Consider the following 20,846-nt stretch of genomic DNA (forward strand, 5'->3'; position numbering starts at 1 on the left):
TCTCAGATTACTGCACCCACACTGCTCATGGAGAGCTTGCTCTTCCAGAAAATGGGGGATACGTTCCCTGAACGTACCCCCCATATTCTAGAAGGTCCATAGTCGTCGAGGGACCTCCAAAATGGATTACAGCGACCGCAATTTGTTTATTTTCAATAAATTGGTGAAAGAGGGAATGTTTCGGGGAGGTTTTTTTTTCAAATTTTTTTTTTTTGTCTTTATTTTTTTCTATTACTGACTGGGTTACTGATGTCGGGTATCTGTTTAGATGCCGTGACATCACTAACCCCAGGGTTTGATGCCAGGTGACATTACAGCTGGTATCAACCCCGTATATTACCCCGTTTGCCACCGCACCAGGGCGCGGGATGAGCTGGGGCGAAGTGCCAGGATTGGCTCATCTAATGGATGCGCCACTTCTGGGGCGGCTGCGGCCTGCTATTTTTAGGCTGGGAAGAGTCCAATAACCATGGCTCTTCCCACCCTGAGAATACCAGACCCCAGCTGTCCGCTTCACCTTGGCTGGTGATCTAATTTGGGGGGACCCCACGTTTGTTTTTGTTTTTTGGTGTTTTTTTTTTTTTTTTTTTTTTATTTAAAAAAAAACGCATGGGGAGCCCTCCAAATTGATCACCAGCCAAGGTGAAGCTGTCAGCTTTGGTTTGCAGGCTACAGCTGTCTGCTTTACCCTAGCTGGCTATCAAAAATAGAGGGGACCCCACGTTGTTTATTTTAATTATTAATTTTTTGGGGGGCTAAATACAAGGCTAGGCACCCTTTAGTGCCACATAAAAAAGGCACTAAAGGGCGCCAGCTTAGAATATGCAGGGGGTGGGATGTTATGTATGTTTGACATCTATCCATTCATCCATTGTAGCATTTTAGGCTGTGTGCCCACGATCAGGGTTTGCAGCGTTTTGGGCGCAGTGTTTTCCCTGCATCCATAACGCTGCGTTGTGCAGTAGAAGCACAGTGGAAGGATTTTTAGAAATCGCGTTCCCACTGTGCTTCTCTTCTCTGCAGCATACATTGACCTGTGGTGCAGCTTCCCGAGCCTCAGCATGTCAATTTATGCTGCGGAGACAAGAGTATTCTCTGCAGGTAGCATAGAGCTCCACAGCAGCCTGAATCCAAATCGTGGGCATGGGCAGCTGCGTTCTCCTGTGGACAACACTCACATCTCTGCAGGAAGGCTGACACTGTGTACTAGACGCCATGTCGCTGGATCATAGCCACATAGCCTAAAAGTGAGAAATTTGTTGCTACAGCAACATTTTTGTGAAGTACCTGTGGATTCAAAATGCTTACTATACTCCTGAATAAAATCCAGTTTCCAAAACGGTCACTTGTGGGGGGTTTCTGCTGTATAGGTACCCAAGGGGCCCTGCAAATGTGACATGGTGCCCGCAATTTATTTCAACTTTTCCAGAATTCAAATGGTGCTCCTTCTATTCCAAGCCCTCCCATTTATCCAAGCAGAGGTTTTTGGCCACATGTGGGCTACCCCTGTGCTCATAAGACATTGGACAACAACCTGTTGGGTCCACGGTTTGTTGTTGCCTCTTGAAAAAGTAAGAAATATGATGCTAAAGCAACATTTTTGTGAAAAAAAAATGAAAATTTTCAATATGGCAACCTAATCTTATCAAATTCTGTGAAGTACTCTTGGATTCAAACTGCTCACTATACACCTAGATAAGACACCTCAAGGCTTTTGTTTGCAGAATGGGGTCACTTGTGGGGGACCTCCACTGTTTAGGCACCTTAGGGGCTTTCCAAATGCAACATAGCGTCCGCTAATGATTCCAGCCAATTGTGCAGTCAAATGGCGCTCCTTCCCCCAAACAGTTGATTTTCATCACACATAAGGTATCAGCATACTCAGGAGAAATTGCACAATAAATCTTATGCTGCATTTTTTCCTTTTACACTTGTAAAAAAAAAAAAGCTACCTGGTTGAAATAACAATTTTGTGGTAAAAATGTATTTTTTTATTTTCACAGCTCAACATTATAAACTTCTGTGAAGCACCTGAGGGTTCAGGGTACTCACCAAACATCTAGATAAATTCATTTTGGGGTCTATATTCCAAAATGTGGCCACATGTTGAGGAGCTTCATTGTATAGGCACCTCAGGGGCTCTCCAAATGCAACATGGCGTCCACTATTGATTCCAGACAATTTTGCCGTCAAATGGCACTCCTTCCCTTCCGAGCCCCGCCGTGTACCCAAACAGTTGATTTCCACCACATATAAGGTATCGCCAAACTCAGTAGAAATTGCACAATACATTTCATGGTGATTTTTTCCTGTTACCCTTGTGAAAAAAAAGCTACCTGGTTGAAATAACAATTTTGTGGTAAAATTTTATTTTTTTATTTTCATGGCTCAACGTTATAAAATTCTGTGAAGCACCTGGGGGTTCACGGTACTCACCAAACATCTAGATAAATTCCTTGAGGGGCCTAGTTTCCAAAATGGGGTTACTTGTGCAGGGGTTTTGCTGTTTAGGTACCTTAGGGGACCTCCAAATGCGACATGGTGCCCGCAATCTTTTTCAGCCAAATTTCCTTTCCAAAATTCAAATATTGCTCCTTTCGTTCCAAGCTCTCCCATTTGTCCAAACAAAGGTTTCAGACCACATGTGAGGTATCACCGCGCTCATAAAAAAGTAGGTAACAAACCTTGAGGTCAAATTTTTGGAATTACCTCTTGAAAAAGTGAGAAAATTGATGCTAAAGCAACATGTTTGAGAAAATTATTAAAATTTTCAATATGACAACGTAACGTTAACAAAATCTGTGAAGTACCTGTGGATCCAAAATGCTCACTATACCCCTAGATAGAAGCCTTGAGGGGTCTAGTTTCCAAAATGGCGTCACTTGTGAGGGGTTTCTTCTGTTTAGGTACCTTAGCGGACCTGTAAATGCAACATGGATCCCGCAATCTATTTCAGCCAAATTTGCTTTCCAAAATTCAAATATTGCTCCTTCTGTTCCAAGCAGAGGTTTCTGACCACTTGTGGGGTATCGGCGCGCTCGTAAGAAAGTGGGGAACAAGTTTTGGGGTCCATTTTGTTATTTCTTCTAAAAGTGAATAAATTTTGGTTAGAGCAGGGGTCTCAAACACGCGGCCCCTCAGGGTAGGTCGTGCGGCCCCCAGGCCCGTGCCCCTGTTCACTATCGCGGCAGGTGCAGGGGCCGCAGCCACGGTCTGCACTTTATGTCATTCAGATGAATGTGTTGTCGGTGCTGCGCTCTCGCTCCGGCAATACAATCATCTGACATAAATCATTGAGTGACAGTGCACCTGCCGCAATAGTGAACAGGGGCACGGGCCTGGTGGCCGCACGAACTACCCTGAGGGGCCGCACGAAGCAGAGATGAGGGAGCGCGGGATAGGTGAGAAGAATGGTTTTTGTGTGTGTGTGTGTGTGTGTGTGTGTGTGTGTGTGTGTGTGTGACGTTAACCCCTTAGCGACCTATGACGTACTGGGTACGTTATGGCTCCCTGGTACTTAAGGACCCATGACATACCCAGTACGTCATGGCGAAATCGCAGCCCCGGTGGCTGCGATCGCTGCAAGTACCTTAGATTCGGGGAGGAGGGGCCCTCAGGAGGGGTGGTGTCTCCTCCAGGACCTACGGAGGCTGTGAATGGCTGACTAACACCCTCAGCCAATCACAGCCACTAATGTTTCAGCCATTGAAAATCGCTGAAACATTGAAATCCAGCCAAGATCAGGGCAGCTGTAGCACTGATCATTGGCTTGAGCTGGGTGACCTGTGTTTCACCCGCCCCCAGCTCTGATTGGAGAGACCGGCCTTGTGACCGATCTCTCCAATCACTGTGGATCTGGGGCCGCAGACCACTCCCCTCAGCTTCACTCCAGCATCTGTGGAAGGTGAGGGGAGCTGCTGACCTATTACTACAGGATGGGGACAAAGTGTGCACATTACTATGAGATGGGGATAAGGTTGGCATACTGTAGGATGGGGACATTACTACAAGGGGACAAGGATGGGAAACATTACCATAGAATAGGGATAATACTGGGGACATTACTATAGGGTGGGGACATTAGAAGGATGGGCACAATACTATTGGATGGGGACATTATTACTATAGTATGGGGACATTACCATAGGATGGGGACAAGGTGGGCACACTACTATAGGATGGGGACTAAGATGGGCACATTACTATAGGATGGCGACTAGGATGGGCACAGTACTATAGGATGGGGACATTACTACAGGATGGGGACAAGGTGGGCACATTACTGTAGGATAGGGACATTACTACAAGGGGACAAGGATGGGAAACATTACTATAGAATAGGGATAATGCTGGGGACATTACTATAGGGTGGGGACAAGGTTGGCACATTACTAAAGGATGGGCACATTACTATAGAATGGGGACAGTACTATAGGATGGAGACATTGCTACAAGGGGACAAGGATGGGGAACATTACTATAAGATGGAGGACAAGGATGGACACATTACTATAGATTAAGGACATTACTATAGGATGGGGACAAGGATGAACACATTACTATAACATGGGGACAAGGATGAACACATTACTACAAAATGGGGACAAGGATGGGGAACATTAGTTTAAGATGGGGACAAGGATAGGCACATTACTGTGGGATGGGGACTAGGATGGGGTATACTACAAGGGGACAAGGATAAGGCACATTACTGTGGGATGGGGACTAGGATGGGGTATACTACAAGGGGACAAGGATGGGCACATTACTGTGGGATGGGGACTAGGATGGGGTACAATACTACAAGGGGACAAGGATGGGCACATTACTGTGGGATGGGGCACAATACTACAGAATCACCGGTATCCGTTGAAGCGTTCCAGAGTTATAACCTCATGAAGTGACACTGGTCAGAATTGCAAAATTTGGTCTGGTCATTAAGGTGAAAATTAGCTCCGTCACTAAGGGGTTAAGGGGATAAATGTACAAATAAACCTAAAGTACAGGTTAAATTGGTTTTCCAGCATTGTCTGCGTGACTGCAGATTTCTGAATCTTTGCAGTGTGCATTCTGTCATGATTCCTCAGTATTGCCAATGACAGCGAACGGTGCCATGACCACACATGTGATTTGCATACATGCCGACTAGTCTCATCTGGCTTCTCTCAATAGAAGTAAATTGAGTGATGCCAAACGAATATAATCTGCATGTGACCCCATGTATACAAATTATATAATGCAGTCTTATAACCGCTCGCTCTCATCGGCAATGCCAAGCAATCAGATGTCTGCAGTCCCCAAATCTGGACTGTCACTTTAATACAGGACCTATAGGTTAAGGAGCTTTGCCTATAGCATGCAGTACACTTGGCAATCTGCGAATTGTTGCTACCTTGAACCTCCTTTGAAACGAAGAAAGACATTTTTGGCTAGAAATAAAGTAATTTTCTATAAATTCCAATAACCCTTACACTCGTATGGCTTTGATGTCTGATGTTATCAGGCTGGCTTCAGTTCAGCGTCTAACTGTTGACCAATAAATAAAACCACTAGATGTACTAAGGGTGCCCAAAACCAACAAACTCTGAGCATTAGCATTTCCAAGCTTGAGGTTTTATATAAATTGTGGCTGGCTGTTATGAACCGAAGACCCCAAAATGATAGATGCACTGAACTTGAGGGCAATTTGTTGTTTAAACCATATCTGACTCTTTACATAGTGCTGACTGTCTCCGAATGGTTTATTCTTTATGTTTAGTCGGTAACATTTATGGGATTTATGGTGTTGTTTTTGGCAACAGTGGTATTCTCTAAAATGTATATCAAAAGAGATGGAACTAGAGTAAAAGGAATTATTTTACCACACATGAAATGTCTGTTGTGAAATCAAATTGTGGATTGCTTTAATTGTGGCTAAATTCGAAATAAAAAGTGAAATCAATATATACAGGGCATCACAAAAGTGAGTCCACTCTTCCATTTTTTGTAAATATTTTATTATATCTTTTCATGGGATAACACTGAAGATATGACACTTTGATACAATGTAAATCAGGTGCCAAGTAAATATCTCAACACACAGCCATTAATGTGTAAACTGCTAGCAACAAAAATGAGTACACCCCTAAGTGAAAATGGCCAATTTCTGTAACAGTTATAGGTGGGGATCATTTAGCAGTGAGACACTTACAGGTGGGCAGTCATACAACTCCTGTGTACATCTCCCCCCCCCCCCCCCACCCTATATAACTTGCAGATGGATTCAGTTGAAGTAATGTAATGTGTGTTTTCTTTCAGATGACATAGGTGCTCATATGAACGTGGGGAGAACATACAAGAATATCAACAGAAGCAAAGAAGCTGAAGAGTCCTATTTAATTGCAAAGTCCCTTATGCCACAGGTGAATATGCTAGAGTGTTGTCATTAGTTATGTACCACCAGATATTGTGTCCTTATCTTCTGCTCATTCCCCTGGAAAAGCACATTACAGTCTGAAAGCACAGCTGGAGCGGATATGTGACTGTAGAAGTGAGTCCCTAATTAACGCCGAGGTGAGAATGCCGCTGAGGCCACGTTCTAGGTAGGAGTGGGAATGGGAGTTCATCCAATCATCCCTCTGCATTTAATTACTCCATGACCTTCAGTACCCAAGTGGTTTTACTGAAAAAAAATTTTAAAGTTGTGTTGTGTAAATGTAGTAAAACATATAAGATATACATTGAACAAAAATATAAACTCGGCACTTGTTTTTGCTCCCATTTTTAATGATTCGAACTCTAAGATCTAAGACTTTTTCTATATACAAAAGGACTTTTTCTAAATTATAGTTCACAAATTTGTCTAATTCTAATGTTAGTGAGCACTTCAACTTTGCCAAGATATGCCACACATGTGGGGTGGATGGATTATCAAGATACTGATTAGACAGCATGATAGTTTTACATGTGTGCCTTAAGCTGGGTTCACACATAGCGACAGCGACAACGACGTCGCTGTTACGTCACCATTTTCTGTGACGTAACAGCGACCTTGTAAGTCGCTGTTATGATCGCTGCTTAGCTGTCAAACACAGCAGACACAGCAGCGATCATAACACGCGTCGCTGTGCTACATGTGCACAGAGCAGGGAGCCGCGCACACCACTTAGCGCTGGCTCCCTGCTCTCCTAGCTACAGTACACATCGGGTTAATTACCCGATGTGTACTGCAGCTACATGTGCAGAGAGCAGGGAGCCGCGCACACCGCTTAGCTATGGCTCCCTGCTCTCCTAGTTACAGTACACATCGGGTTAATTACCCGATGTGTACTGCAGCTACATGTGCAGAGAGCAGGGAGCCGCGCACACCGCTTAGCTCTGGCTCCCTGCTCTCCTAGCTACAGTACACATCGGGTTAATTACCCGATGTGTACTGCAGCTACATGTGCAGAGAGCAGGGAGCCGCGCACACCGCTTAGCGCTGGCTCCCTGCTCTCCTAGTTACAGTACACATCGGGTTAATTACCCGATGTGTACTGCCGCTACATGTGCAGGGAGCCGCACACACTGCTTAGCGCTGGCTCCCTGCTCTCCTAGCTACAGTACACATCGGGTTAATTACCCAATGTGTACTGCAGCTACATGTGCAGAGAGCAGGGAGCCGGCACTTGCAGCGAGGGCGGACGCTGGTAACGAAGGTAAATATCGGGTAACAAGGGAAAGGTCTTCCCTTGGTTATCCGATGTTTACCCTGGTTACAGCTTACCGCAGCTCCCTGCTCGCTTCATTTCGTCGCTCTCTCGCTGTCACACAGCGATGTGTGCGTCACAGCGGGAGCGCGACGACCAAAAAATGAAGCTGGGCATTCAGCAACGACCGGCGACCTCACAGCAGGGGCCAGGTCGTTGCTGGATGTCACACACAGCGACAGCGACGGGACGTCGCTGCAACGTCACAGAAAATGGTGACGTAGCAGCGACGTCGTTGTCGTCGTCGCTGTGTGTGACACCACCTTTAAGCTGGCCACCAGAAGTTTGAGTTCACATGTCTACTAAACATTCATTAGAACAGATCCAGCAGCAATATGTTGGCAAAAGAGTTGTGAAACCCAATTTCTTGTCAGTTTTGTAAAAACTGATTTTTGCAGGATCTGTTTTCTTTTAACATGGTAACCTACAATTAATGGATCAGTTAATGGATTGCTTTTAAGCCGTTTGTTTTTTGTGCATTTATAAAGGATCGGTTTTTTGCTTACTGGATCAGTTTTCAAATGGAAGATAAATAGTAATCCATAGACTCCCATGTTTTTAAAAAAAAAAAATCAGACATTGTATTTGCACAACATTGTTGCCATCTGATTACTGCTTAATCCGTTCTAAGGTATGATTACTGGACATGTGAACTTAGTCTTAAAGGCCACTGTAAAATGTGCAGTTTTATGCTATGTGCACACGTTGCGTTGTGTCCCTGCAGAAATTTCTGCAGCGATTTGACATCACATGTGCTCGTCAAATCGCTGCAGAAACACTGTGTAATAAATGCAGTGTTCTGCAGAAAAAAAGCCGATTTTCATGCGCTGTGGATGCAGCCTCTCCCATAGACAGAGCGGGAGCTGCATCCAAAGCGCACGGAATAAGTGACATGTTACCTTTTAGAACGCAGCAATTTGGTACAAAATTTTGGCATCCAAATCGCTGCACTCTCAAACGCAACATGCTCATGGATTATGCACAATCTTCATAGATTGTGCAGGGGACGCAGGACGCATGCATTTACGCTGCAGTGCAATACGCAGCATAAATGCATGAAATTCAGCAACGTGGGCACAGAGCCTTGCAGGATTAGGAGTTTTCTTGAGAAAACTAGTGCGCACAGGGCCTTAAATGCCGCTATCAGAGACTGATCACTGCATTTAAGGGGTTAACGGCAGTGATTGGAGCTAGCTGATTACTGCTGCTAAAGGCAGATGTGACTCAAACACATAGCTTTTATAGCTTATGGCTATGTGCACACTGAGCAATTTGGTGCAGAAATTTTCTGCATCTTCTGGCAGAAAAACGTACCAAAATAAGGGGAAATTTTGCCTCATCATTTTTTCATGTGTTTTTCATAATGAAGTCATTGGGTGGAAGGGCTGACAAACGCAGGCAAAAATGCATCAAGAATTGACATGCTGCAGATTTTTGTTCACTTTGGATACCGGGCTTACTATGACAAGTCACTCTGGCTCACCAACTAATAGACTTAGCCCACAGCTCCCTCCTCCACTATTATATTCACCAGTATCTGCATCCTGAGAATGCAGAAACAGGTAAAATCGGGACGGAGATTGGGAGGATGGCAATGGGTTACTGCCACTACTTTTTTTTTCTGTCCCGGTCTCCAGCCAGATAGGAACAGCCCAAGGGCCGGATGTGGCCTGCTGGCTATAGTATGCCCAAGTCTAGTATAGAAGAATATCAATGGCCACACAGAGACCTGACCTCATGTCATCGAACACCTTTGGGGATAAACTGGAAAGGAGCCGGAGCCAGATGCTCTTAAGCAATATCAGTACTTAACCTCACAAATGTTCTGGATGAATGTTGAAAAATCCCACAAGCTCTTGTAGAAAGTCTTCCCAGAAGACTGGAAGCTGTTTATCTGTAAAGTGAGGGCCAACTCACTGCCTGTGATTTAGAATGAGATGTCACAAAAGCTCCTGTGTGAGTGTTCCCAAACCTTTGTCCACACATCACCCACTTTTCTGCTATAGGTAATATTAATCCGAATAATGCACATCGGGGGCACCACTTGGATTCCTGTAAATGCACATGCATACACCGCTATAGTATCAGGAGTGTGTTTTCAGCTTGCGGTTTTACAGAGCACACTCTGACAGCTATAGGCCTTCAGGCGGGAGCGTTCACCAGCTCAGCACGTAATGAAGTCTCCATTCTAACACAATGGACTTGGCAGACGTTCGCTATTATGCAATTCTGTGTTTTTATGAATGTCTGGTTTGTATGTGTATGAGTATTGTGTTTCCTGTGGATTCACAGTGCAGCACAAAGCTTAAAACAGGATGCTTCAATCAAAGTGAAACAACATTTGCCCTTTTTTTTCCGTATTGTTATGGCTTTATTCCTAATTCACTCCTAACCTTTGTCAATTGTCTAAGGAACTAGCAACACAAAATGGAAGTAGAGCGCTATGAGAAAGTGTAGTTTAAAAACAAGAATACCAAAAAATGTTAGCTACTGTCTGAAGGTGGGGGATGCTATACAATATATGTTTAGTATACAAGGCTAATATGGTGCAGTGCCTCTCACTTCCACATCAGGTATAGAGTCGCTTCTACATGCCAAATTGTATACTTGCCAAGACAACCGTCCAAGGCCCTGCAAGTATCGTGCCCCTATCTTATTACTTAGAATAGGGTGGATGCACAACACCTGCCTGGCATCGGATTCTTGTCATGACAGCTGACCGGCTTGACATGCCAGCATCTTTCCACGTCCCGTGCTTAACCTCGTCAACGTGTAAAAGAATCTCATTGTAAAACGTTTACATTTTATCATTTACATTTTCCGTTGTCTATGTAACACTAGGATATTTTGCAATGCACCTTTTCATTGTTTGAAAAATTACCGGTAACTATTAACTGTATTTTTCTATCTTTCCCTTTACAAGGTAATTCCTGGAAAAAGGTACGCTGCTCGTGTTGCTCCCAATCACCTAAATGTTTACATAAACCTTGCAAACTTGATCCGTGCCAATGAATCTCGTCTTGAAGAAGCTGATCAGCTGTACAGACAAGCAATAAGCATGAGGCCAGATTTCAAGCAAGCATACATTAGCAGGTATTGCTAGCTTCTTAAACACTATCAAATCATACTAAAAGTAGCACTTCTACTAATTACTGTCATCCCGGCTCTGTTGTATTCATACATTTGGAATTTTTCATTATGATATAGTAGTTCAATCTATACAATAATGAGCTTCAGTCCAGTACTGGATAACCTTTTAAAGCACCACGCCAGCATTGCTATTTTTGGAGTGGGGCTTTAAACCTAAGCCCCCTGTTTCGTGTATTATATTCACCCTAGAGTGTCTTCACCTGGTCTCGCGGTGCCATCTTGTTATCGTTACTTCTGACTGGCTGGAAGTCAGATGTTACACGAGTTGTCAATACAAGTCTATGAGAGCCAAAACCAGGCTCTCATAGACTTGTATTAATTTGTGACCTCCGACGCTCCATGAAATACTGTAGCTGCCAGCAGGTTACAAATCACAAGAGACCTACTGGAGAGGTGGTGAAAGCAGATGAAGATGGCAAGAAGGCAGTATATGAGTAGGGGTAGTGAACTTACATTTAAAGGGAACCTGTCAGGTGCAATATGCACCCAGAACCACAAGCAGTTCTGGGTGCATATTGCTAATCCCTGCCTAACTGTCCCTGTATACACTAGCATAGATAAAGGGATCTTTACAAAAAGTATTTCTAAAGAGCTTTTATCTTATACTAATGAGCGCAGGGACTAGTCCCAAGGGCATTATATCCTCTGACTAGCCACCCTCTTAGCATGTTAGCACGCTCACAGGGGCATACTAACATGCTATTCAGTGTAGCTTGAATGCCCGGCACTTCGATTCATGCGCAGTAGACTTCTCTAAAGCCGGGCGCATACTCCCAGCTTCATACTGCACATGTTGGTTCACAGAAACAGAAAGGTGAACCAAATTGGGGCATGCCTATTTTGAGATTGACACATGCCTTTTATGAGATTGACACATCATTGGAATAGAGTTCAAAACACCAGTCTTGGAGAATCGACCTTTAAATCTACCAAAACCTAGTACCAGGTTCTGAGGCTTCCAAGATAATAAAATCTCAAAATTAAAATAAATAAATCAGAGATATAATAAATCCTTACAAGAAAAAGTCTGAAGGTGGCATGCATCACCGATGTGGCCAGTGCTTGGCAGCAGCTGGAAAAGGAAGCAAGCAGATCAGCGGGGGATCCATATAGCATAATATCTTTGTGGTATAAAAGAAGTGCTAGGGGCAACTTTACGCAGGAACTTGTGTTATTGAGACATTCCCTTACTTCAGAGTGTAAGGAGTCATTATTTTTACCCAGGTTTTGAATTTATTTCATGTTTCCAACTACAGTGGAACCTTGGTTAACGAGAACAATCCGTTCTGGGAGTGTGCTTGATAACCAAGTTATTCGTTCAGCAAAGCAAGATTTCCCATAGGAAATCATTGCAATGCAGACAATGTGTTCCACAACTTAAGTGTCCCATCCTAGTGCACTATTGTGCCATTCCACACACGTACAAACACACACGCACAAACACAGATTATGCTCCCCTTACCTTCCGTTCCGTCGCCGATCTCCTGGAACAGTTTGCCCGTACAAGACGTGTATCGGGTAACTAAGGCGACCGATGCCGGACCTTACGCACTCAGCGCGCTGACGTCAAAGGCAGGAGCCGCTTGCCTCTGATTGGCCAGCGCGCTGCCTTTGAGTAGCGCCTGACAGGGGAAGTTCCTCCCTCGTCACGATGGTAACCGGATACACATCCTGTGGAGGGAGGACCTTCCCCTGTCAGCCGCTACTCAAAGGCAGCGTGCTGGCCAATCAGAGGCAAGCGGCTACTGCCTTTGACGTCAGCGCGCTGGGAGCTAAAGGTCCGGCATCGGTCGCCTTGGTTACCCGATACATGCAAGTTCCAGGAAGCCAGCAAGGGAACAAAAGGTAAGGGGAGCATAGTATGTGTGCGTGTTTGTGCGTGATTTTGTGTTTGTGTGCTTGCTTGTATGTGTTTGTGTGGACTGCAAGAGCGGGTTAGAGCGCGGTGGATGTACGGAACCGGAAGTGTGTGCGGGGAGTATTTTGCTCATACAGCAAGGCTTTCTCGTAAACAGAGTTACAAATTTACAGAAAGCCTTGCTCGTTAGGCGAAATACTCGCTAACTGGGTCACTCGTTAAGCGAGGTTCCACTGTATTTAGGAAAGTTGATCTTTGTATTTCTTATTTTATATAGGGGAGAGTTGCTTCTCAAAATGAATAAACCTTTAGAGGCTAAAGAAGCTTATCTCAGAGCCTTGGAACTTGACGGGATGAATGCAGACCTATGGTACAATCTTGCAATCGTTTATATTGAACTAAAGGATCCAAACGAAGCCTTGAGAAACTTTAATCAAGCACTGGAACTGAATCGCCGACATAAGCTTGCGTTGTTTAACTCCGCTCTGCTCATGCAGGAATCTGGTATGTTTCTAGTGTTACTGTAATGTCTTAAAATCAGATATAATTGTGGGAGCTAGCGGAACATCTTCTACATTTTGGTAGCCGGATATTTTATTCACTTTCAGGACAAATTCTCATCATGCATTCATGTGTAACCGCCTAAGAAGGAAAAGAACTTAGATTCTTGCCCAATATTCATATACCATCAGCTGTACAATTCCATCCCAAAATGAAGCTTTTCAGACCGTGGTTTTGGATGAGGACTGATAATGGTGTCATTTTAACTTCCTTTGTAGATACTTTATTGATTGTTTTAATTTCTGTGGTATCCGTATGTATCGGAAACAAAAGTTACATTACTCTTTCCTGATTACTTTTTCCTTCCGGTTATTACAGCATTCAGATGACATCCATTAATCCAGTTTTAAATTTAGTTTTTCTTTTTAGGCCAATTCCATATTTGCTGTGTGAGGTTTCAGGTTAAAGTTTTATAAGAATATTGTTAAATTGTTATATATTGTACTATATTATTCACATTGATGCTTGACATGTCAGCTCTGAAATTAAACAATATCCTAATCTTGACTTTTATCTCTAAGACTACATTCCCACGATCCGTGTTTGTTGAGTTTTTGACGCTGTCGAATTTCTGCACGTTAGTTAACTTGCGTTTATTTCATTGCAGGTTTTTTGGCGTTTTTTTTAACATAAGTTTTTGACTCCGTGTCTTTTTTTTCTGTCTGGTTTGTTATCCTTTAAGTAAAGATGATTTGTTTTTTAAACTTCCTGGTATTGACAACATTAGGTGCAGGTTACATGCGCTTTTGATGCCTTTTTCTGCTGCGGAAGCGCACTAAAGGCTCGTGCATTTTTTTTTCCTGCAGATTTTCCGCATCTAATGCAAGTCTAGGGAAATTCCGCACAGAAAAGTCAGCCTACCTGAAAGATAAATTGACATGCTGCAGCTTGGAAACACTACGCTGCATAAACTGACCTGCAGAGTAACAAGCACAGTGGACGCGAGATTTCTATTAATCCCATCCACTTTGCTTTTACTGTAAGACACGTTTTTGATGCAGCAAAAAAATGCCAGTAAGGGTATGTGCACACAGTGCGTTTTTTATTGTTTTTAGTGCAGTTTTTTCACAAAACTGTATGGAAATCCTTATGCCAGCAAAGTCCTTGGGAATCCTGAAGTTTTTTTTGCACATGTTGCTTTTTTTCCCCTTGCAGATTTGGTGCACAAATCTGCAGCATGTCAATTCTTTCAGAGTTTTTCCACCTCAGAATGCATAGAAAACACAGGGAACAATGCATAAAAGTATCAAATTATGGCAAAAAGGACCATTTTTAATCTGCCAGAGATGCAGATTTGGTGCAGAAATTTCTGAAACCAAATACTCAGTATCCGCAATTAGCCTAAAATTCATCATGGGAACACACTTGGAGGTAAATGTAAGTGGGAAATGTTCATGTATATCCACTTTTGTTTCAAAAATATATTTACTTATTTTCTTTTTTCTTAAGGCAATCCCAAATTGCGACCAGAGGCCAAGAGAAGACTTTTGACTTACGTTGAAGAGGAGCCACATGATGCAAATGGGTATTTTAATTTGGGCATGTTGGCCATGGATGAGAAGAAGGATTTAGAAGCTGAAAAATGGATGAAAAAAGCAATACAGTTACAGCATGGTTTCCGGAGTGCCCTGTTCAACCTGGCCCTACTTTACTCTCAGACAGGTAGGGAGTTGGATGCTTTACCAGTATTGGAGGAGCTACTGCAGTACTACCCCGACCATATTAAAGGCCTTATCCTAAAAGGAGACATCCTCATGAATCAGAAGAAAGACACGAAAGGAGCCAAGAAATGTTTTGAAAAAATTTTAGAAATGGATCCCAATAACGTGCAGGGAAAACATAACCTTTGTGTGGTTTATTTTGAAGAGCGAGATCTCTTTAGAGCCGAGAAGTGCCTTGTTGAAACACTGGCCTTAGCCCCTCATGAGGAGTATATTCAGCGTCATCTCAGCATAGTGCGCAGTAAAATTATGGCACTGAACGCTGCTGGACAGACCACTCTGCCAGCAGGTGCCCAATCATTGCCCGAAGGACAGGAGAACCACTCTACAGGCAAAAAAAAAACTCAGTTTGAAAAATTGAAAGAAGAAAAAGATATACCAAAAATGAATCCATCCACAAAAAGAAAAAACAAAGGGCAAGTAAAGACTAAAAGTCAACACGAGAAAAATGCTGACAAAGAGATAAAGCAAAAATCCACAAAAGAAATCAAAGACATTGAAAATAAAAGAGTTGCTGCTTTGAAGCGCTTAGAGGAGATAGAGCGTATACTGAGTGGAGAATAAGCTGAAGAACATCTGTCAGGCTGAAATAGGGTGTGTGTGAAAACTTTTCATGTATTGTACGCGGCAGAGCTATGAACACATCTGGGTGGACATGAAAGCAACCTAAGCAAATAACTGTAGGTATTCAACACTACTGAACAAAACTGCAGAATACCTTGACTACTCCAAATACAGTTTTATATTATACAACATAAAAGCACGGTTTACTTTTTGTACTTGTAAAAAAAGAAAAAGGAAAAAAAAAAGTCTTTCGCATCAATATCACTAAACACTAACAGATGATATGTGAGAGTTTACACTAAGGCTTTACAGCAGGGCTGTTGCACTGATATATGGACCACGGGGTCAAAGGATATCGATAGGTTTTGCTTCAAAATCAAAGCATTTTCTTTTAATTTCATGCTTCGTATCTTGCTTGTGTGGATTAGCAATAAGACATTGAGTAAATAGGTTTACAGCAGCATTGTGCTTTAAGCTGATTTTGTAGTATGTGGAACCATATAGAAAAAAGTCCAGCGGCACACCGAATCTCCGGTAAAAAAAACTTTTATTTTTTTTATTGAATTAAGCTGTCCAAATTGGACCCGTGGAAGCGTGTTTAACGCGAAACGGCCGTCGTCCGTGAGGGATCCTGCACACTGTTCCTTCACTGCATTTTTAATATGCACCACTTAATTCAATAAAAAAAGAAAAGTTTTTTTACCGGAGATTCGGTGTGCCGCTGGACTTTTTTCTATATGGTTCCATATACCTACAGCTATCCTGTTTCATCAGCGAGCACACAGGACCGGAGCCTTACTAAGGGAATACTGCTTCTAATCCACTCCTCCCCAGGATTGTAAACAGGCCGTACAGCGGTGGTGCAGAACCACATCTATTTTTTGCACTGATTTTGTAGTATTCAGTGAGAGGTCATCTTATCTGATTTTGTCAATGTTATTTTAATGCTACCACCAGAGGGCACAGGAGAGATGCTCCTAGGTGTAATGCGCTGTCTGCCCACTAGATGTCACCAGTATCTCGATGGGGAGGTAGCAGAATGGTCGTGCACGCCGAGAGGCAGAGCCGGGAGGTCACATCAGTGAAAAGGAGGAACAGGAGCTGAAGTTACGTGGAAGCCTAAGGTCGGTAGCCGGGAGGTAACGTCCAATGCAGATGGGGAGCAGAACCGTAGTCAGAGAGCAAGCCAGGGTTAGAAGCCTAAAGGAACGTCTGTAAAAAAGGGGGAAGCAGGATTGAGGGAACAAGACAAGCAATGGTCAGGGAGCACAGACAAGACGAATGGAGCGGTAGACAGGGAGAGGAGTCTGGGTAGCAGGACGAGGATCAGAACAAACTCACGGGAAGCAGAAACGCACCCTTCAGATCAGGAACTCACTGGCAAGGTTCTGTTGGAAATAGCCAAAAAATAAAGCAAGACAATTACTGGAACGAGGCACCAAACAAGCCCCACCCACCAGCAAGGACCCGTGGAATACAAACAACCAAGCAATAGACAAAACCCAATGGCTCTGCAAGGAGCAGGGCCAAAGGTGAAGCGTGACAGTTATTTTAATTTATACTGAATGGGTTTAACTTATAAAATGCTTGTAAAAAGAAGCAACTTTGCAGTGTAGTGCTCATTGCCCAGGTTACCTGCCACCGCTGCATCTTGTAAGGGTGATTAGTAGCCAAGGCCAAGCTCTTTTTCTATAGGGCTCATCCTCATCACTGGTTCCAGTCAAAGTTGTCTCCACCTACAGCATCAGAGTGCAGAATCCAGGCCACCAGTGCAACAATGTCCATTATTTCTCAATCTCCAGTCCTCACCCCCCCTCTTCACCTCCTTAACAGATCATGTTTTCAAGATTTCCTCAATATTGCACAGGCATCATAACCTGTGGAAGTTGTTGATGCCTTGATAATTCCATCACTTGTACAATACTAAGGAAATCCTGAAAACATGACCTGTTAGGAGAGCGGTAGTGGGGGCCTGAGAATTGGAGTTTAGGGAACTCTGGTCTAAGCTGTCAATCAATCAGGAGTACACCACCTCCGAGTAAGCAGGAAGCTTAGAGGTTTGGGAGATCAGATAAGACAACCCTATTACTATTATTGGTTCCCTTGATAGACAAAGATCTTAGTATTGCTTTATTATTGCATTCTGTTTTCTGGTAAAAGGCACACCATCCCCAAAAAGAGTTTTCAAAGCTTTATTAAAGCACAACTTCTGACACCTTATGTCTTTTGACTGATCATAACATTACAGGATACCTATAATGATGGGGGTGAAGCGTAAAATCAAACGGCTAATTTTTACATTAAAGGGAATCTGTCAGTAGGTTTTGCTAGCTCACCTGAGAGCAGCATCTTATAAGCAAAGAAATCTTGAATCCTACGATGTATCACTTAAAGTACTGGCTGCAACCGTTCTGACAAATATTAAAGATTTCAGTTTTGGCATGTAGCAGAGCTCAAGAAGCTGCTCCTGCCCACACCAGTGTACATTTTCAGTAGAAATGTACACTTTCAATGTACATTTCTATAGACAGAAGCTGCTAATCACAGAGGGGGACAGAGTCTGACTTGATCTCACAGGCTCCTGAGTCTCCTAATGATAAAGATACTAAACATTAAACTAACATTGCAGGTAAACAAAAACACACTGTGATAAGAGAGACAGGGCTGAAATCTATTAACCCTTGCAGCATGCTATCTTCAGGTTACATTGCAAAAACCTGCTGACAGATTCCCTTTAAGTTTGCGATGACAAATGAGTTACTACATGTTTTTATACTGTACCAATTCTCTGCGTGATTGTCACCCTGTTGAATAAAGTGTTTGTGGCATAAAGTGACTTCTCAGATTTGGGTCATTTGACCATTATCGGAATTGTCAAAATAAGTATATTCTTCAATTAATCGAGGCTATATCACCACACCTATGGGACAGACCTTACCTCCTGTACTCGTAGGCGGTTGTAGATGGTCTTGTTTTTACTGTAAATTACACAGGAAGACTGTTAACATCTTTACACCCACATATCCCTAATGTAACATCTGGTCCCCACATAGAGCTGAACTTCCAGCATTCATAAGGATCTGAGTACCAACAGTCAAACACATGTACATTACCTCTTCTAAATGTGTCCTGATGCTGATAGCTGATATTCTCGGTAAAATGAGAGATTTCTGAGATGTGCTCACATTACAACGCTACTGTACAGAGCTAGCTGCAGAAGCCTCCACTGAAAGATAGAGATTCAGCATGGCTACCTTTTAAAATGTCATTTTTTTTTTTTTTTCCCCCTTACGGGACTCAAACTGACAACCTTCAACATTGCAGGAACCTATCATGTTATTTAAACACTCCAATCTGCAGGCATTTGAAACTGCTTTATCTAAGTTTTTAGAGTCCAGTGGGTGGCCCTACTTGGTGATTGACAGATATATTTGTAGTAAACACGTACAAGGAAATTTGTTCTTTGCAGAGTAGAACCACCCACAGTAGTGCTAACTTCAGAACAAGCAGAAGTTCAAAGTACAAAATACAAGTGCTTCTCAATAAATTATAACATCCTCAAAAAGTTAATTAATTTATTTCAATAATTCAATGCAAAAGGGAAACACATATTTACTCATTACAAACAGAGTGATCTATTTCAAGTGTTTATTTCTGTTTATGTTGAAGATTATGGCTTACAGTCAATGAAAACCCAAAAGTCATTATCGTAGAAAATTAGAATATTCTATAAGACCAACTGAAAAAATTATTTTAAACTTATAAATGTTGGCCTATTGAAAGTCTGTACAGTAAATGCACTCAATACTTGTTTGGGGCTCTTTTTGCATGAATTACTGCATCAATGTGGTGTGGCATGGAGGCAATCAGCCTGTGGCACTGTTGAGGTCTTATGGGAGCCCAGGTTGCTTTGATAGCAAATTTCAGCTCGTCTGCATTTTGTTCTGGTGTCTCTTCATCTTCCGCTTGACAATAGATTCTCTGTGGGGTTTAGCTTAAGGTGGTGTCACACACAGCGACTGCGACAACGACGTCGCTGCTACGTCACCATTTTCTGTGACGTGGCAGCGACGTCCCGTCGCTGTCGCTGTGTGTGACATCCAGCAACGAGCTGGCCCCTGCTGTGAGGTCGCCGCTCGTTGCTTTATGTCCTGCTTCATATTTTGCTCGTCGCTCTCCCGCTGTGAAGCACACATCACTGTGTGTGACAGCGAGAGAGCGACGAACTGAAGCGAGCAGGGAGCAGGAGCCGGCGTCTGGCAGCCTGCGGTAAGCTGTAACCAAGGTAAGCATCGGGTAACCAAGAAGCCCTTTCCTTGGTTACCCGATATTTACATTAGTTACTAGCACCGCCGCTCTCACGCTGCCAGTCCCTGCACCCTGCACACATAGCCAGACTACACATCGGGTTAATTACCCGATGTGTACTCCAGCTACGTGAGCAGGGAGCCGGCACTGGCAGCGTGAGAGCACACCGCTTAGCGCTGGCTCCCTGCACACGTAGCCGGAGTACACATCGGGTAATTAACCCGATGTGTATCCTGGCTAGGAGAGCAGGGAGCCAGCGCTAAGCGTGTGCACTGGTAATCAAGGTAAATATCGGGTAATGGTTACCCGATATTTACCTTAGTTACCAATTGCAGCACGGCTTACACAGCGACGCGTGTCGTTATGATCGCTGCTGCATCTGCTGTGTTTGACAGCTAAGCAGCGATCATAACAGCGACTTCCTAGGTCGCTGTTGCGTCACAGAAAATGGTGACGTAACAGCGACGTCGCTGTCGCTATGTGTGAACCCAGCTTTAGGCGAGTTTGCTGGCCAATTAAGCACAGTGATACTGTGGTTATTAACCCCTTCAGCCCCGGGGCACTTTCCGTTTTTGTTTTTTGCTCCCTTTCTTCCGAGAGCCTTAACTTTTTTTTTATTTTTTCGTCAATCTTGCCATATGAGGGCTTGTTTTTTGCGGGACAAGTTGTACTTTTAATTGAAACCTTAAATTTTACCATATGGTGTACTGGAAAACAGCAAAAAAATTCCAAGTGTGGAAAAACTTCAAAAAAAGTGTGATGGCACAATAGTTTTTGGGATGTTTTATTCACGTTGTTCACTATATGGTAAAACTGATGTGTGGGTATTAGGGTGACCGCAAAAAATCGATGTCGGAATTTTGTCCGTCTGGACCCCACAAAACGATTCCCCTTTCCAGATATTGAGAGAGCCAAAATTTGAGCTCGATCAAACGACGTTAACCTGTGCCGCTCATT

General features: G+C 43.3%; 1 protein-coding gene across 1 annotated transcript in view; it reads left to right on the forward strand.

The window, feature by feature from the left end:
* TMTC3 (transmembrane O-mannosyltransferase targeting cadherins 3) overlaps window positions 1-18,417 on the forward strand; it is a 114,970-nt gene extending 96,553 nt beyond the window's left edge. Inside the window, exons 10-13 of the mRNA XM_075344786.1 lie at window positions 6,298-6,401; window positions 10,651-10,820; window positions 13,013-13,239; window positions 14,746-18,417. Coding sequence (XP_075200901.1) covers window positions 6,298-6,401; window positions 10,651-10,820; window positions 13,013-13,239; window positions 14,746-15,581 — 1,337 coding nt within the window. The 3' untranslated portion in view covers window positions 15,582-18,417. The remainder of the gene's footprint in view (window positions 1-6,297; window positions 6,402-10,650; window positions 10,821-13,012; window positions 13,240-14,745) is intronic.
* The last annotated feature ends 2,429 nt before the right edge of the window (window positions 18,418-20,846 follow it).

Source organism: Anomaloglossus baeobatrachus, chromosome 4, assembly GCF_048569485.1.
Source record: "Anomaloglossus baeobatrachus isolate aAnoBae1 chromosome 4, aAnoBae1.hap1, whole genome shotgun sequence".
In the NCBI taxonomy this organism is placed as follows: Eukaryota; Metazoa; Chordata; class Amphibia; order Anura; family Aromobatidae; genus Anomaloglossus; species Anomaloglossus baeobatrachus.